We start from the raw sequence: 14,395 nt of genomic DNA, 5'->3' as shown, positions 1-14,395 counted from the left end.
TGGACGTACTAATATACCCGTGTTTGCACAGTAATCAACGGGCAACCGCAAGTAACCAACCGAGTCTCGCATGTGGTTCACGCAGTTTACAGAGTATGCTGGGCCCGAACAAGTTGCCCGCAGCCGCTCAGCCAACACAACAATAAATGTCCAAAGAACAAGCTGGGCGCGCCTCGCTTGCGTTTCTGAGGCAAACGCTTATCAAAAATATATCAACATATTCCTGAGCGCGTGAAATACGAACGCGGGGCGGTCCGTATTCGACGCTGTGGGTAATAATTAATGTTAATTCTGTCACTCCTTTGAAGATGCTTTCTCTGTTATTGCAGGAAGGAACTGCGTGAGCATGGCACGGGCTCGGCAGCAACAACATGGCCCTTCTTTAGGGAGCTGCACCGTTTTTTAGGGTGCTTGCCATCCAACGACAGGTCACTGACCCAGGAAAGTGCCTGCAGCCTAAGTGAAACAGTTGAAGAAGTGAGATTTCCCATTTGCAGTTCAGCACAGTATTGTGGAGAAAATATTCCCACGAATATTTACTTTTTCATACTGGCATCAATTGTAACATTCAGAGAAGTAAACGCACCCACTGGTGGTAACATATTCCGCACCCCAAGCAGTCAGGCATCGCCAATTTTGCTAATGTTATGTTCCATGCAGTGTAAGCAGGTGTACAAAGCCATCTCGCTATTTTAGCATGCTATTATTGAATTCATCACTACTTTACTAGCTTTTACTTTGTGTTAATGCAACAATTAAACCCATTAGTGCAACAAACTGCAGGTGTGTAAACCTGATTACTATTTCTCTGCAACTGTGAATGTCATGCTGGATATTTCCATGCTTCTGAGGTCATAAATGAACAATTTCACTTTTGGTATGTTTTTCAGATAATTTATTCAATGGAGTTGGGCGCGCCTGTCAGTGCCAATACATCACTGGTGGAGAGTGGCGCTGAAGGAGAGGCAGCAGTGGTGCTCACAGATCCACTGTCGCCAGGGCCTGGTCCGAGCAGCACTGTGCCCGTGAGAAGGACGGGAAAGCGCAAGAGAACCTCTGCAAACGAGAACTTTCAAAATGCTCTGCTGGAGCAGAACGAGCGGCTAATTAGAGCTCTTGAAGCAGCTACAGCTGAAGAGAACGTCCTCCGAGAGAGGAAAATGAACATCCAGGAGAAGCTTGTTGAGCTTATAGATGCTTTTCTGAAAAAATAAAATATTTCCTGGTATTGTCCAACTCTTTACATCTATAGTCAGATACAACTTTAGAAGGCAGCGGCATTTGCCCCTCAAAGGCGGATGCACACGAGCCTCCACCAATAGGCGCACACTTAATGCGACGGAGAACATGCGTAACATGGCCGCCCTCGCTTCTCACTGGGCCGAGTCGCGTCAGCTCTGTGTGTCTCCCTTCCTCAGAGTGAATTCGAATTGTTTGTGGTGGTCTGTCATGCCGGAAATATTATTGTGAGCTTACGATGCACAATTTGTGCCGCGTGCGTTTGTTCTGAGCCGTAGGCCGGCGAAGAAAGATTGCAGTGAACATCGGTGACGCTGCGCTGCGCTGCGTCTGGAAACAGGATCCCGCGGCGACATACCGCTGCAAACAAACATCGTGCGTGTTTGTTCCATGGTGTTTTGTTTTGCTCCTAAGTGAAGTTACGACGAGGAGAGTTCGCTAAAGTCTGGTACCTACTGTGAGCGGCGGGTGTGTTTGTGTACTGTGGCCCTGCGTTCCTCGTCGGACGCGGCGAAGTGATGGAGCAAAACCATTATCAGGATAAATGAGAAAAGCGTGTGCGGATGAAACCAACCTGCGAGTTTCTCAACAGAAAAGATTTGTGAAAGCAACCTCCAACGCAAAGATTCGTTGCTGCCAGCTCAGCTTGCAAACGACCGATCGTTGGCAGCAGTGTGACAAGATAGCCGAGCGTCTAGCGGCGTCGTTCGAGTGTTGTGTAGCACCGTCGATTGATTGCTTTCCACCAATGCTAACAATCAGTGGCTTCACTATGGGGCGCGTCAAACTCGACGATGGCTGCCTGAATGAGCATTTTGGGCCTCACTAAGCTAATGATGTTTTACGTTTGTTCTCTTATTCGTATTACTTGTGTGATCCAGATAACCAAAATAAACAACGCAACCACATGAATGTGCTTTGGCGTGCAAGCTGCTAACAGTGGCTGTCAGTTTCGTGTTGTCTACTGCTATTTCACCAGCACTGCTATGACATGACTGCGATTTCCAGTGCCGACTGCTAACAGAGCCATAAAGCGTGCTCCGACTTCTGCTATTTCACTAAGGGGCGCGTCAAACTCGACGGTGGCTGCCCGAATGAGCATTTTGAGCCCGCCAACGATAATCAGGGTTAACAATAGTGTTTCAATTCAGATATGCCAGCATTTAAATGTGTTTCTATGCCACTTCTTAAATCGAGCACGATGTGTGCAGGACGTTGCTTATCAGAATTGAGCTTCTATTATAAGGAATATGCCATAAATGGAACTGCTTATTTATTTGAGAGGTCACGGAATGGATGGTTGGCTGTTGCGAACCCACCGGCAAAATTTTGGTAGCCCTAATAAGGGCTGTTCTTTCGTTAATAAGAAGCCTTTATGCTTCGTCGAGTGGCTCAATGCCAGACAGCTCGCAGTCGGAGTCGCTTTCTTCAGTGTCATCTTCACCCAGCTGGATAATGATGGGTTGAATGTGCTCACTCCCACGCGTGTCAAGTCTGAACTTTGCCTCCAAGTCCATCACATGCTGAATGCTCTTCCACCTGTCTTCCGCCGTTATCTGCTTGATTTTCTCCCTCAAGATGGCGTTGACCGTGGACAGCTTGAAGTCTCTGTTGTCCGCAGCGATGCCATTTTTGACCTTGGCCCACACAAGCTCAATGGGATTAAATTCGCAGTGGTACGGCGGGAGCCTGAGTACAATGCAACCGGCCCTTACAGCTGTGTTGTCTACGATGTAGCTCAGAAAGCGTGACTTTACAGATGCCACCAGCTCAAGCAGCTGCTGCTTTATCATCCTTTCACCGTAGGTGATGTTCTTGCTTGTGAACCACTCCTGTATCTTGTCCTTCTTCCAGGCCGTCGTTGGCAATTTCTCTTCTCGCCGGCTATGGTAAGGTGCATTGCCTAAAACAATGACGCTACCAGCTGGCAACTTCTGCAGAACGTCATTGAAGCAGCCCTCAAAGCGATTGCCGTCCATTTCCGCGTGGTAGTCGCCTGTCTCGCCACTCGTCAAGATACACAAATCTTATTTATACCGACAAATACGCATCTTAGAAGAAGTCAATTTTTTGAGCGGGACTATTTCTTTAGTCGTGGAGGAATTGGCTGCTGCGCTTCGGTCAACTGGGCGGGGCCTCTCCTGTCTTCTACAGTTGTACCCGACTACAGTGGTCTCCATGCAGCTGAAAATAATGCACAAGTGCATCTCGGACATCTCTTCCACATCCAGCTTGCGTGCCTGTTGTGTGAAGTGGTTGCTGATATACTGTATTCTGCAACTCCGCTTCATTCAGCCACTGCTGAGATACGGAATCATTGAAATGTTCGCATATGTTATTTAGCACACAACATGCTCTTATGAGAATAGGCGCATTGCTGATGTCGCACTCCATTCGCTTCATCACAAATCTGAAGCGTGCCTTGAGCCTTCCAAAAGCGTTCTCCACAATTCTTCGTGTTTTGGAGAGTTCATAGTTGAAGTTGCCCTCTTCTGGGGTGTGGTTCAAGCCGGGGAACGGTTTCATGAGGTTCGGTGTAAGAGGGAAAGCTTGATCACACAAAATTAATGGGGGCACAAGAGAAGTGCCAACACAAATGGTTGGGCTCTGAAATGCTGGTTCCTGAATCGTTCTTGCCAAGATGGAGTTGTGAAACACGTGCGCGTCGTGGCACCTGCCTGGGGAGCCAACGCTAGTATAGCGGAACTGGTATTTGTGGTCCACCAGAGCCAGCAGGATCACACTGTACTTGCAAGTAAATACACGTCATGGTCAAGACCAAGTTTGCAGCACAAACTTCACTGCATCGAGGTATGAAGCTTAAAAGAGTGGTATCTATAATACTCGTACTTCTGCAACATAACAGTAAAAGGCATGTGTGCTGAAGTCATGATAGGAGGATAAAGCGTTTCTAAATTAGTTGCTCGAATGCGACATGAACTTATAGATAAGTGTTTGGGGGGATAATATGAGTGCATATTAACAAACTAGAACAAGACTGGTGAGATTTTTATGCCAATTTTTGTCCAGTATGCGACTGGATTCACAGTTGTAGTAATTAGCTTTTGCTTCTGCGCATTCGGATACCACTCATTGTAGTTAGTTCAGTTACCAGCCTTTGTAATTGTAGTAATCGATGGCGTTTTCCTTTGGTGGCGAGACAGGAAAATGACAGCCATCCAGTGCTCCAACTGCCTGTGGGAAGCCAGTGACTGCACAAAACTCCCGCAAATGGTCGGCCATTTCATTTGCTGCGATCATCTTGACCCACTGCTTTTCAAGGGCATCAACAACGGTCTGGAAAAACTCTCAGTAAATAGTGTTCCCTGTCCATCGCCCCAAGTCAAACAAATTGGCCACTGTTTTATCCTCGGCAGAGGAACATAGCTTATATAAAGCAACAGCGACCCGCTTCTCTAGTGACGCCGTTTCTCTCATATTTGTTGTTTGGCGCTGCATCACGGGCCTGCAGACGTCTACCAAGTATTTAAATGTCGTTTTCGACACCCTAAATGACTGCCGGAAGTTCTGCCCGCCCAGGTTTGGCAGCGTCTCCTCGAACCAACGAGCGCATCGTGGGTAAGCCCACACTTGCCTTGTCGCACGTCTCCCGGACAACACAGCAGCATTCAGCATGAGGCTGTTAATAACGAGATGACGCTTGATGGCGCGCACTTTTGCCCTAGCAGCTTCGAGCTCTACATCCATGGAAGCGATCGTCGCCACGGCGAGTGCAATCTCACACCTTTTCTTGACTTCTTCCGCTTCGTCACTCATGATTGCACGGCACAGTGCACAAAATAAAAGAAAAGCTCACGAGATCACAGTGCACGAAATGTTGAGAATTGTTCGGGTAAAACAACGCAGAGCCGTGCAAAGCCTACTCTCCACGCCGCAAACGAACACAGAGAAGCACAGGGTGGCTAGCGTCGCTGTCAGCACTGCTATGTTTAGCGAGCGCACTTTGATTTTTAGCGAGGTGTATATTTTTCGCATCAAATATAATAAATAGTATTTTTTATGGAAGGAACGTTAATTATAATAGCTACGAGCGTAATTAGAAGTTACATTTTTGTAATTCTACAAACATCAAACGCCGCTGATAGTGCCTCTGGTGCCTTCTTTTGAAAACTTGTTATTGGCCGTGTGACACGGCCACAACTTCCTTGAGGTCGAACTCCCTAAGGAAGTTTCGCGCTCCCTTATCCTAAAGGAGTTTGTGGATGCCCGTCTGACAGGGGTATCATATTCACAAAGGTTCTACTCAGCCGAGCTTGCTCTGACACGTATTCTCAAAGATTCTACTCAGCCAAGCTTGCTCTGACACATATTCACCAAAATATACTCAGCTCAGCTTGCTCTGACTCATATTCACCAAAATTATACTCAGATGAGCTTGCTCTGACTCATATTAATCAAAATTATACAAGCTGAGCTTGCTGTGACTCAAATTTACAAAGATTCTACTCAGCCTCATGGTTAGGTCCAAGTCTTAGTGAGCCGACGTTTGAGTGAGTTCACCGAGCTATGTATACATTACATTATGTGACCTGTGTGGTGCATAAGCAAACATTGTATATGAGTACGTGTTGTATCGGATGAAATAAGGACAACTGTACACATTGCACTTAGTTTTATCGAATTTAATTGACCATTCCGTGAAAGCTTCGCGTCATGTCGATTCCAGCAAGTGCATTGGATCTGCATCATATTTTTTTGCCAATGCTGCTGGCTATCTTGGTCATTACTGGGTGACCGCATTTTGTACATTTCAACACAAACTTGAATAAAAGAATGCGGTGCAATGTAATAATAAAAAGATGCTTGCATCACTGCAAGTACAACAATCAGAACATGATACAAACACGTGCACATAAGATGCACACAAATGCTAAATACATGAACAGACAGCATCAGTTGGCCGCCGCCTATTGCAAAAAAAAAAGCACAAGCCAACGTTGTTATGGGACCACGCATAATTATTCCCCTTGCCAGGTACATGGGCTATAGGAGAAACACACGTGTAACCCAGCAATTACCTCGAGGTAGCAGCTATGGACGCTGCTACATTGGCAGCTGGCCACTCAGCCACTCAAGTGTGTTCGGTCTGTGCTTGTATTTCGGTAAACTTTTTATTGCCTACATCTGGCTTCTGAGACTTGCAAAGGTAAAAAGTTTTATTCCATTCTTGTTCATGAAGAAAGCTCATGCAAAAGCTTAGAGATATTGTCAGTGCCCCTCACTTTCCCTCAGAACATTCGTAGTATGTTACTGAGATTCAAGCAGCTTTTTAACAGCAAGAAAAGGAATCGGCTTCCCCTGTTTTCAGCATTGGGTTAATGCAGGAAATGCAGGGAGGCATGAAGTTTTGCTAATACAATCGGTTCGGGAATACCAGATTAGATTGTACCTTGACGCTTTCTTTGCACTTTCTTATCTAGCTTGAAATGGCTGCTATTGGCATGCTCTATCATTGGCCTAATACAGGTTAAGTGCATGACTAGCTTAACCGATTGGGATGCTGGTTTCATTTCCAGGGAAAGAGCCATAGCACCTGCTCCAGTTGCACATCTTTTTGATTATCTGGGGTTTTCAGCCTCACTTTTAAGATAATGTGCTGTAGTAGGTAAAAGCACACGCATAATATTAGCGGGTAGTTTCGATAGCTTCTTACTTTACACTTGCCACTATGAATACCAAATGTTAGCGTTCCATTGTGTTATTAAACAAACAAACGTACTCCTAAAAACGTATTTAATGTTAGCCGTGCGGCTACGCGGCTGCGCTACGTACTGCAGCATACTAAATTAAGCTTCTTGATACAGATTCACAGCACACTAACAGCGCGAGAAACAGGACGAGAAAGTAGACGACGCCCATGTCTGCCAGAATGCTACGATACTACGTACACAAGTGCCTGCAGCTCCTAAAAATTGGGGTGTCGGCTTTCACGTCTTTCGATTTATTCAGAGAGGACTTGTATACATATTTACAGCACACGCTCCGCACCGGACGGACCAGGCTGGCGCTAAGATTAAAGCTCACAAGACAAATTCAGTTCAGTAATTACACACAGATCATTTGCGGCTTCCTTCAGGGGTAGACGTGGCCTTTTGGATTGGTTCTTGCTGCTAAGTTTGGTGCAAGAATATTACTAGGAGCAGGAACCACTGATGCGAAATTACAGGCAATATACACACATCCTTTCTTCAGAAGCTGACGTTAAGCACGGGTAGCGCGAGGGTCTGTGCGTTGACATGACGACTTCGCTGCAGCCGAATTCCGAATACTGCGTATGTGATGACCACAGCTATATGGGCTTGTTAATAGGTCCTCTTGTAATTTGTTGTATCGCAGGAAGAACGGCACGGACAGAATAGACATACGAGACAGCAAACAGCGCTGAATGACCAGCGGCGACAGCTGTTTACGTCCGCCATGTCTCCTCGCTATAAACTTCATAAACTGCTGCTTCGCACTCTAAAACAAATTAAATTTTGAAGCCTTTTTAAATCACAAAACACGCGTATTAAATTTGAAAAATTATGCAAGGTATGCCAGAAAGTTTCGCAGCAAGTACCCTAGGCGGCGCACCAGCTGCATTGTTGAAATCGCAGTCATGTGAAATGAACCCTCTAAAAATCGGATTGCGACGCGTGCGACTGCACCGATTTTCGTCGCTCCAGTCGTAGCATGTGAAACAGCCTTTAGACGTTATACGGAACCTCACGGCGACGACGATGGCAACGACGACGGCGATGACAAAAATGTGGCTGTAATGTCCATATAATTGCTATCGCAATAAAAGAACACCGCTATCTACGGAACGGGATGAAACAACTAGGAGCCCTCAGTCACAGCATTGTTAAAGTTGTTATAGACACCGTAAACAGTAATAGTAATAAGACAGCACGGGGTCATTGGGATCCTTGTTGTAACATGTTTCTCAAGTATACCTCTGTCGTCTTTTTTGTAATCGTGAACCAACGAGCTCGTCCGTCAATCCTTGGAGCACTAACTACGGTAGGCACGTTGTTATATCTCTGTTTTGTCGCAGACGAACAGAATCATGTGCCTGCGGTCGCTTGTGGGATAAGTTCCACACTGACCTGGTGGATTAATTGTCAAAAAGCCAGAAAATTTTAGGGTTCTTTTGTAGCACACTAGTTGGTTACCAGTGAACGTACGATCGGGACAGTCCTTAAAAAGCGCATCACGTTTTACCAAGTGACCTTGGTTATAAACTTATTCTCGACTAGAGCACTGCACGGGACAATTTTTTCAGGCCGGCCCGGGCCCGTTTTTACGTTGAGCTGCCCGCCCGAGCTCGATCAAAACTTTTATGGTGAGACCCGGGCCCGGCCCGGGCCCGGAAATAATCTACGTTACCCGCGCGGCCCGGCCCGCCACCCCTTTATCTTAGGCCCGAGCCCGGCCAGAGCCTGGCCCGAGCCCGGCCCGAGCCCGGCTCGAAACCGGCCCGAACCCGGCCCGAGACCAAAAAATATGTTTTTCAGAGTTGAGACGCCCGATAATAACTCGCTGCACGTTACATGCACACCACCAGAAAGCCCGAGCCCGGCTCGGGCCCGCGTCAAAAAACCGGAGCCCGGCCCGGGCCCGGGTCAAAAAGCACACGCCATGCCCGAGCCCCGCCCGAGCCCGAGAAAAAACTGCTCTACCCGGCCCGGGCTTTCGGGTAAGGCCGAGCCCATGCAGTGCTCTATTCTCGACTCTGAGCGTTTAGCAAAGTACAGCTCCCTTTCAACGAACGTGACACTGCACGAGAATGAAAATTTCTCGATGATTCCTGCGGCAAGGAACTGATCGAGGCACTCACACTTGTGAGCATTCGAGCAGACATACAGGAGACTTGGTTAAAAAAAAATATTCACTCTATAATCGTACAGGCTTGCTATAGAGCGCAGTGATACCTTCAGTCGAGAGGTGGCGCTGCCATCCACTTTTTACAGCGAAGCTGTCTATGGCTAGGCCATGGCGTCCGCATGGAAAAACTATCATCATCAGCAATGGCTCGAGCGTCGTCATCTTCCACAGCTGGCTGGTTGGTGCCCCTTGGCGCAACCGCGCGAACACGCTTGTGCCACTGCTAACGCGTTCGCCGTCGTCGTCATCTTCCACAGCTGCCTCCGTCGCCGCTCTTCATTCCAGCGTAGAATTTCACTTCTCTTCGGTCGTCGTAATGGGGAGGCCGCGTTTCCGGGGGTATGAGCCATTCATTGTCTTACGTGACGAACATGCTTAATAGAGGTTATAAGCGAATACGTGTGCGTATTTGTCGTCACGATGACTACCGATCAGGACAATAAAGATGTTCTTACCTTTGTTCAAAGTGAGAAAACAAGCACAGTGCATACGAAGCTACCAGCACTCAGCGCGCTTTGTCCACATCGCAGGTCGCATTGAAGATGAGGCCCGCTGTCGCCGCGCACATTCCCGCTTCTGTTCACGACGGTGTTCTTCGCGAGCGCGCTGTTCTTCCGCAGTCTTCACCACACGCGGTCTACCCATAGCATGGGTGGAAGGGAACTGATTACGTGGTTTGCCTATAGAGCCGGTGACGTCAAATCGCAATCCATACTAAACAGCGTCTATTCCGGTTTTACTTGTTTTATTACGATATGTTTGTTACATCACAATATGTTTTGACACTTCTCGCGATTACACGAAGCTGGGGCATACCCGGGGATTCGCTTTTATCACCGTTTTTATTACCCGGATCGGCTGGCCGTGAGCTCTGGGGTGGCCGCCATCTTTATTGCCTACGCCCACAAACCGCCACAACCTAGCGTATAACCGCTCCGCTGTAAAAATTCACGAGCCATTCCTCTCTGTGAAGGAGGATGACCAGCGAAGCTGTTTACCGCATGACACAGAGGTGGCACAGAATTTTGAACATAGGTAAGAACATATTTATTGTCCTGATCGGTGGTCATCGTGACGATAGGTACGCACACACATTCACGTATCACCTCTGTTATTAAATCTGTCCGTCACGTAAGGCAATGAACGGCTCACAACCCCTAAGTAATGGTTCATACACCCGTAAACGTAGCCTTATGACGGCAGACGAGAAGTGAAATTCTACGCTGGAATGATGAGCGGCAACGGAGCCAGCTGTGGAAGAAGACGACGCTCGAGCCATTGCTGATGATGATAGTTCTTCCGCGTGGACGCCATGGCTTAGCGATAGACATATTCGCTGTAAAAAGGACGGGTTGTTCAGAAGTCCGCACTTCCTGACGACTGCATCATATGTTTAGATAATGTCTAGTTGTTCACTGTGCTATTAGAGAGTTCTCAAGTAAATGGATCGCAACAGTAGACTGTCTTGTCTTTCTTTTCTCCATCTTTGCTTTTCGAACTCGTACTCACCATGGTGAAAATAACATAGCTTCACAGCTACTTTGAGGGAAGATTTGGCTACCAAAAGCACGAACTTTTATAAATAGTTAAGCGTGGTGTTTATCGGGTTGCACCGATTTGACGACTTCCAGCCCGCCCTCGGCTCTTTTTGCTTTTATCCGATGGTGTTTTACCGCTTTCTCGGTTACAAGGGGAATTACAGGTAAACTGTCAGTGCGGTATGGAAGCTTAGTATAAACCGCATAAGAACACTCACCCATTTCAGCACATGAGTGTAATAATCTGTGGGACCGACGTGCATTCCGAGGAAGCTGTCGAAGCCACGGTAGGTTGGAGTGTAGTTGAAGCTGAAGTATCCCAGGTGCCACTGGAATTCGATCAATAAGACCGCTATTTCAGCACTCCAGTCGGCAACCAGAGTGTCAAATGATAGGCTGAATTGAGGATAGAAGCAGATACAGTTTATCAGATTGTCCCCAGCTTTATGAGATTGTCCATGTGGTCTGGAGGAATCATATATGCTTAGAGCCCCGTTCACAGCGCGAGCGGCACTCTCACACGTGGGGATATGAGCAGCGTCTTCCCCCCCCCCCCCCCCCCCCCCCCTCCCCATAAAGCAGGAATGTTCGTGAAGCGCAGGCGAGCGGGCTCTTGTTAAGAACGCACCGTCTATATAAAGCGGCGCGGGGGCAGTGTTTGGCCAGAGTCACTCCGGGACCATGACCGCTAAAAGCTGTGAACGAGGCACGGGGTTTTTCTTTTTCCTTGTTAACGAGGCGTAAGCTCGTCCTGCCATTTCTTCCTGTACGTTCCTTCTGCAACTGTTTTCGTTACTGTTTCTTTCCCACTCACTTTTTGCACTGTCGGCGCACTATTGTCGTCACCATTTGCCTAGTTTTGTGCAATGCCGCTTTGTTGTGAAATGTACACGCGACTACTGCAAACGCTTCGGTTCGCTATAATAAAAGCGGTCTTTTTTATGCAACTTCTATTCCTCTCCATCTGGTCGGGGGCTCTCGGACCCTTTCTCTCGGGGCAGTGCCCTCAATGTAAACGGTGCACCAAGATTTGTACATGTGTGCGTGAGCTCGTTCACCCATATGCATGGCTCATCGAAAAATGCCATAAAATACAAGGAATAAAGAGCCATATGAGCCTGTTACTACGCGCAAAACACACAATTCCACTACCTCCTTTCTCCTACAGAAGCGCAACCAAACGAGACGATGAACCTTATCAGGGAAGCTAAAAGTTCCAGTATACCTTTCCCACGATGTGTGGCTCGTAGCCCAACTCCTTGAAATATTCGGGCATGATCTTGATGTCGAGAGGTAGGCCCCCGAGTTGTCGTGGCAGCAGGGGGGTCTCCTGGAAACCTGAGCAGCAAAAGGTTGACATACATTTTTAAGCCGGTCACCAAAGCTACTTTTCTGACCTTGGACACGAAGCTTTTTGCAAAAAAATTTATAACGTTGCAGTTATTATTCAGGTGATTGGCTGAACCTTCAAAGCTTCAAATATTTTTCCGCGATACTATGTCAACCGGGTTACCATTCTATATTTCATTTATGGCTTTGCATTTTCCCACATTCCGCGAAAGAAATTGAAACTTTGCAATTTTACCGGCTTTTGCCGGTGCCGAACCACCCGAACTATTGACATATTTGAAATATTGGTTATTTTGGCAGTCACATCACTTTGTTGTCTTGCCATACACAGCATTTTAACTACTTGATCATGCAATGCGCCTTTGAAAAAAAATGTTGATTGATGGCCTTCCGGCTCAGCTGGGCAAGAATAAATGTTCGCCAAAATGCTAGAGAATTTTTTTGGGAAGGAAAATAAATGGGGTGAATGGCTCTAGAACATCAACAAACGCGAGGAAATTTTTCAACTATATCCGTGACAGTTGAAAAAAAAATTTGCGTAGTTTGCACTGGAGGCGCAATGCTAAAGAGAGAGCGGAGATGATGGGCAATTAGCTGGTCCTGGCTTTTGGGCTAGGCTAAGCACTACCAAGTCATCCCCAGCATTTCCCGTAATTTATTGATAATTGATCGATTATTGATTAGCTATTGATTGGCTATCGATGGCTAAGTTTAAGTAGTCCAAATCATGCTTAGCTGGACTTAGCCAGGCTCAGCTTCGCTAGTTCACAGGGGTATGTGCCATTGCGCTTGGACCCTTTCTGCACTACCGCCAGGATCGGATCGCCAGGATTTTCTGTTTACGCGTCACAGACTTACGGCTGGCCGAAACAGCTCCGCTGTTAAAAACGCTGGTTGATTTGGCGTGGAATTACCCGTGTGTCAGAAACAGGAGGAGAGAGTTCCATCGCAGATGTTCAGGGAGAGAAGTTCGCATAAAACGCCTAATGCGGGTGCTATTCGTCCGTTGATGGAGCGAAGCGCGTGGTTGCTGGGTCGCACACTTCTCTCGTATGCCTTTGTTCCGTACTACTTTTCAAAGGCGAACTTCACGGAACATAAAGTGGGGGAGAGCTCTTCACGAGTACTCTACCCTCGCTTCATGTGTGTTGGATTCGCCCTTACACCGATGCTGCTCCTGCAGTGTCTGCGCATATATCTAATAAAAAGTGAGAAAATCAAAATTAATATCCACCCATTCCACAAGGGCTTTCCATGTGAAACGCTGCTTGCAATCTCTTTTCATGACACGCATCTGAACATCGATGCTACCCTACAGGATGACGCATACTTTCTTGATTATAAAAAAACATTTGATAAAGTCTCCCACCACCCACTGATTTTGAAGCTCTCACGGCTTAAGTTGCAGTCGGATATCTCCAATTAGGTTAAATAGTTGCACAGTGATTGTTGTGAATGTCAGCCTCTGAGAGAACGCTAAGTTTCATAAAACGTCATCTCTTCCACTCGCCGAAACACGGAAAACTACTTGCCCACAAACCAGTCATGCTGTCTATGCATCTGCAGTCTGGATCCCACATCAACGTTATCTCATCGACGCACTTGAACCAGTACAAAACTGATTCAAAACTGAAACTTAGTCAGTCTGCCTACTCCCCCCCCCCTTCCTCAGCGTTACACCACCGAAGTTAGAATCCGGCCTGCCATCTCCCTACTTTCTCGTCGACGCATCGCTAGTACTTGCCTGTACCGTAAGTACGTACTTCATCAAACAGCGTATACATGACACCCGCATCACGCAAAATCTCACCCAATCAGCCATTAGCCTCAAATTTCCCGCCCACATGCATGCACATCGACATCTCCTGCCTCATACTTTGACGAGCGGCGACAAACGGACGGCCTTCCTCTTGATATTGTTGTCTTCGGCTGTCCGTCTCGATTTTTGCAAAGAGTCTCAAACCGTTAGGAGCCCAGTTGTCGATACACCTGTTTTATTTTACGTCAATTTTGTTTTATTCCACCCATTATGTTATATCGCCGGAAAGAGTGCTTAAAAAATAAACCAAACTTCAAATAGTATTCAATGAATAGCAGGAAAATAAGATATACGCCTAAATGGAGACTAAAGAGAAAACTGATTTCTTCTGTATTAGTAAACTACTCTTCTACGATATAAAAAAACCCACTCTTACCACGATATCACACAGGGTAAGAAAGAAGCGCAATAACAAAAGGCACGTGGCGACGCCTCCTTGAAGTGCCCGCACTAGCTAGCTGTGACGTCATGGATTTTGACAGCGTCTTCTAGGGCCTAGTCACTTCTGTAGTGGTAAAGATGGACTACATAATGTACTAAAGGAACCAAAGATTGAACGTGG

General features: G+C 46.9%; 1 protein-coding gene across 1 annotated transcript in view; it reads right to left on the bottom strand.

Annotated features, from left to right (window-relative positions):
• The window catches only part of LOC119444434 (arylsulfatase B), a 69,608-nt gene that overhangs the window by 31,173 nt on the left and 24,040 nt on the right, over nucleotides 1-14,395 (bottom strand). Inside the window, exons 4-5 of the mRNA XM_037708835.2 lie at nucleotides 11,890-12,002; nucleotides 10,883-10,993 (exon numbers count right to left, since the gene is read on the bottom strand). Coding sequence (XP_037564763.2) covers nucleotides 10,883-10,993; nucleotides 11,890-12,002 — 224 coding nt within the window. The remainder of the gene's footprint in view (nucleotides 1-10,882; nucleotides 10,994-11,889; nucleotides 12,003-14,395) is intronic.

Source organism: Dermacentor silvarum, chromosome 3, assembly GCF_013339745.2.
Source record: "Dermacentor silvarum isolate Dsil-2018 chromosome 3, BIME_Dsil_1.4, whole genome shotgun sequence".
Taxonomy (NCBI): domain Eukaryota; kingdom Metazoa; phylum Arthropoda; class Arachnida; order Ixodida; family Ixodidae; genus Dermacentor; species Dermacentor silvarum.
The sequence above is the reverse complement of the archived record's forward strand: the minus strand, read 5'-3'. Positions and strand labels throughout refer to the sequence as shown.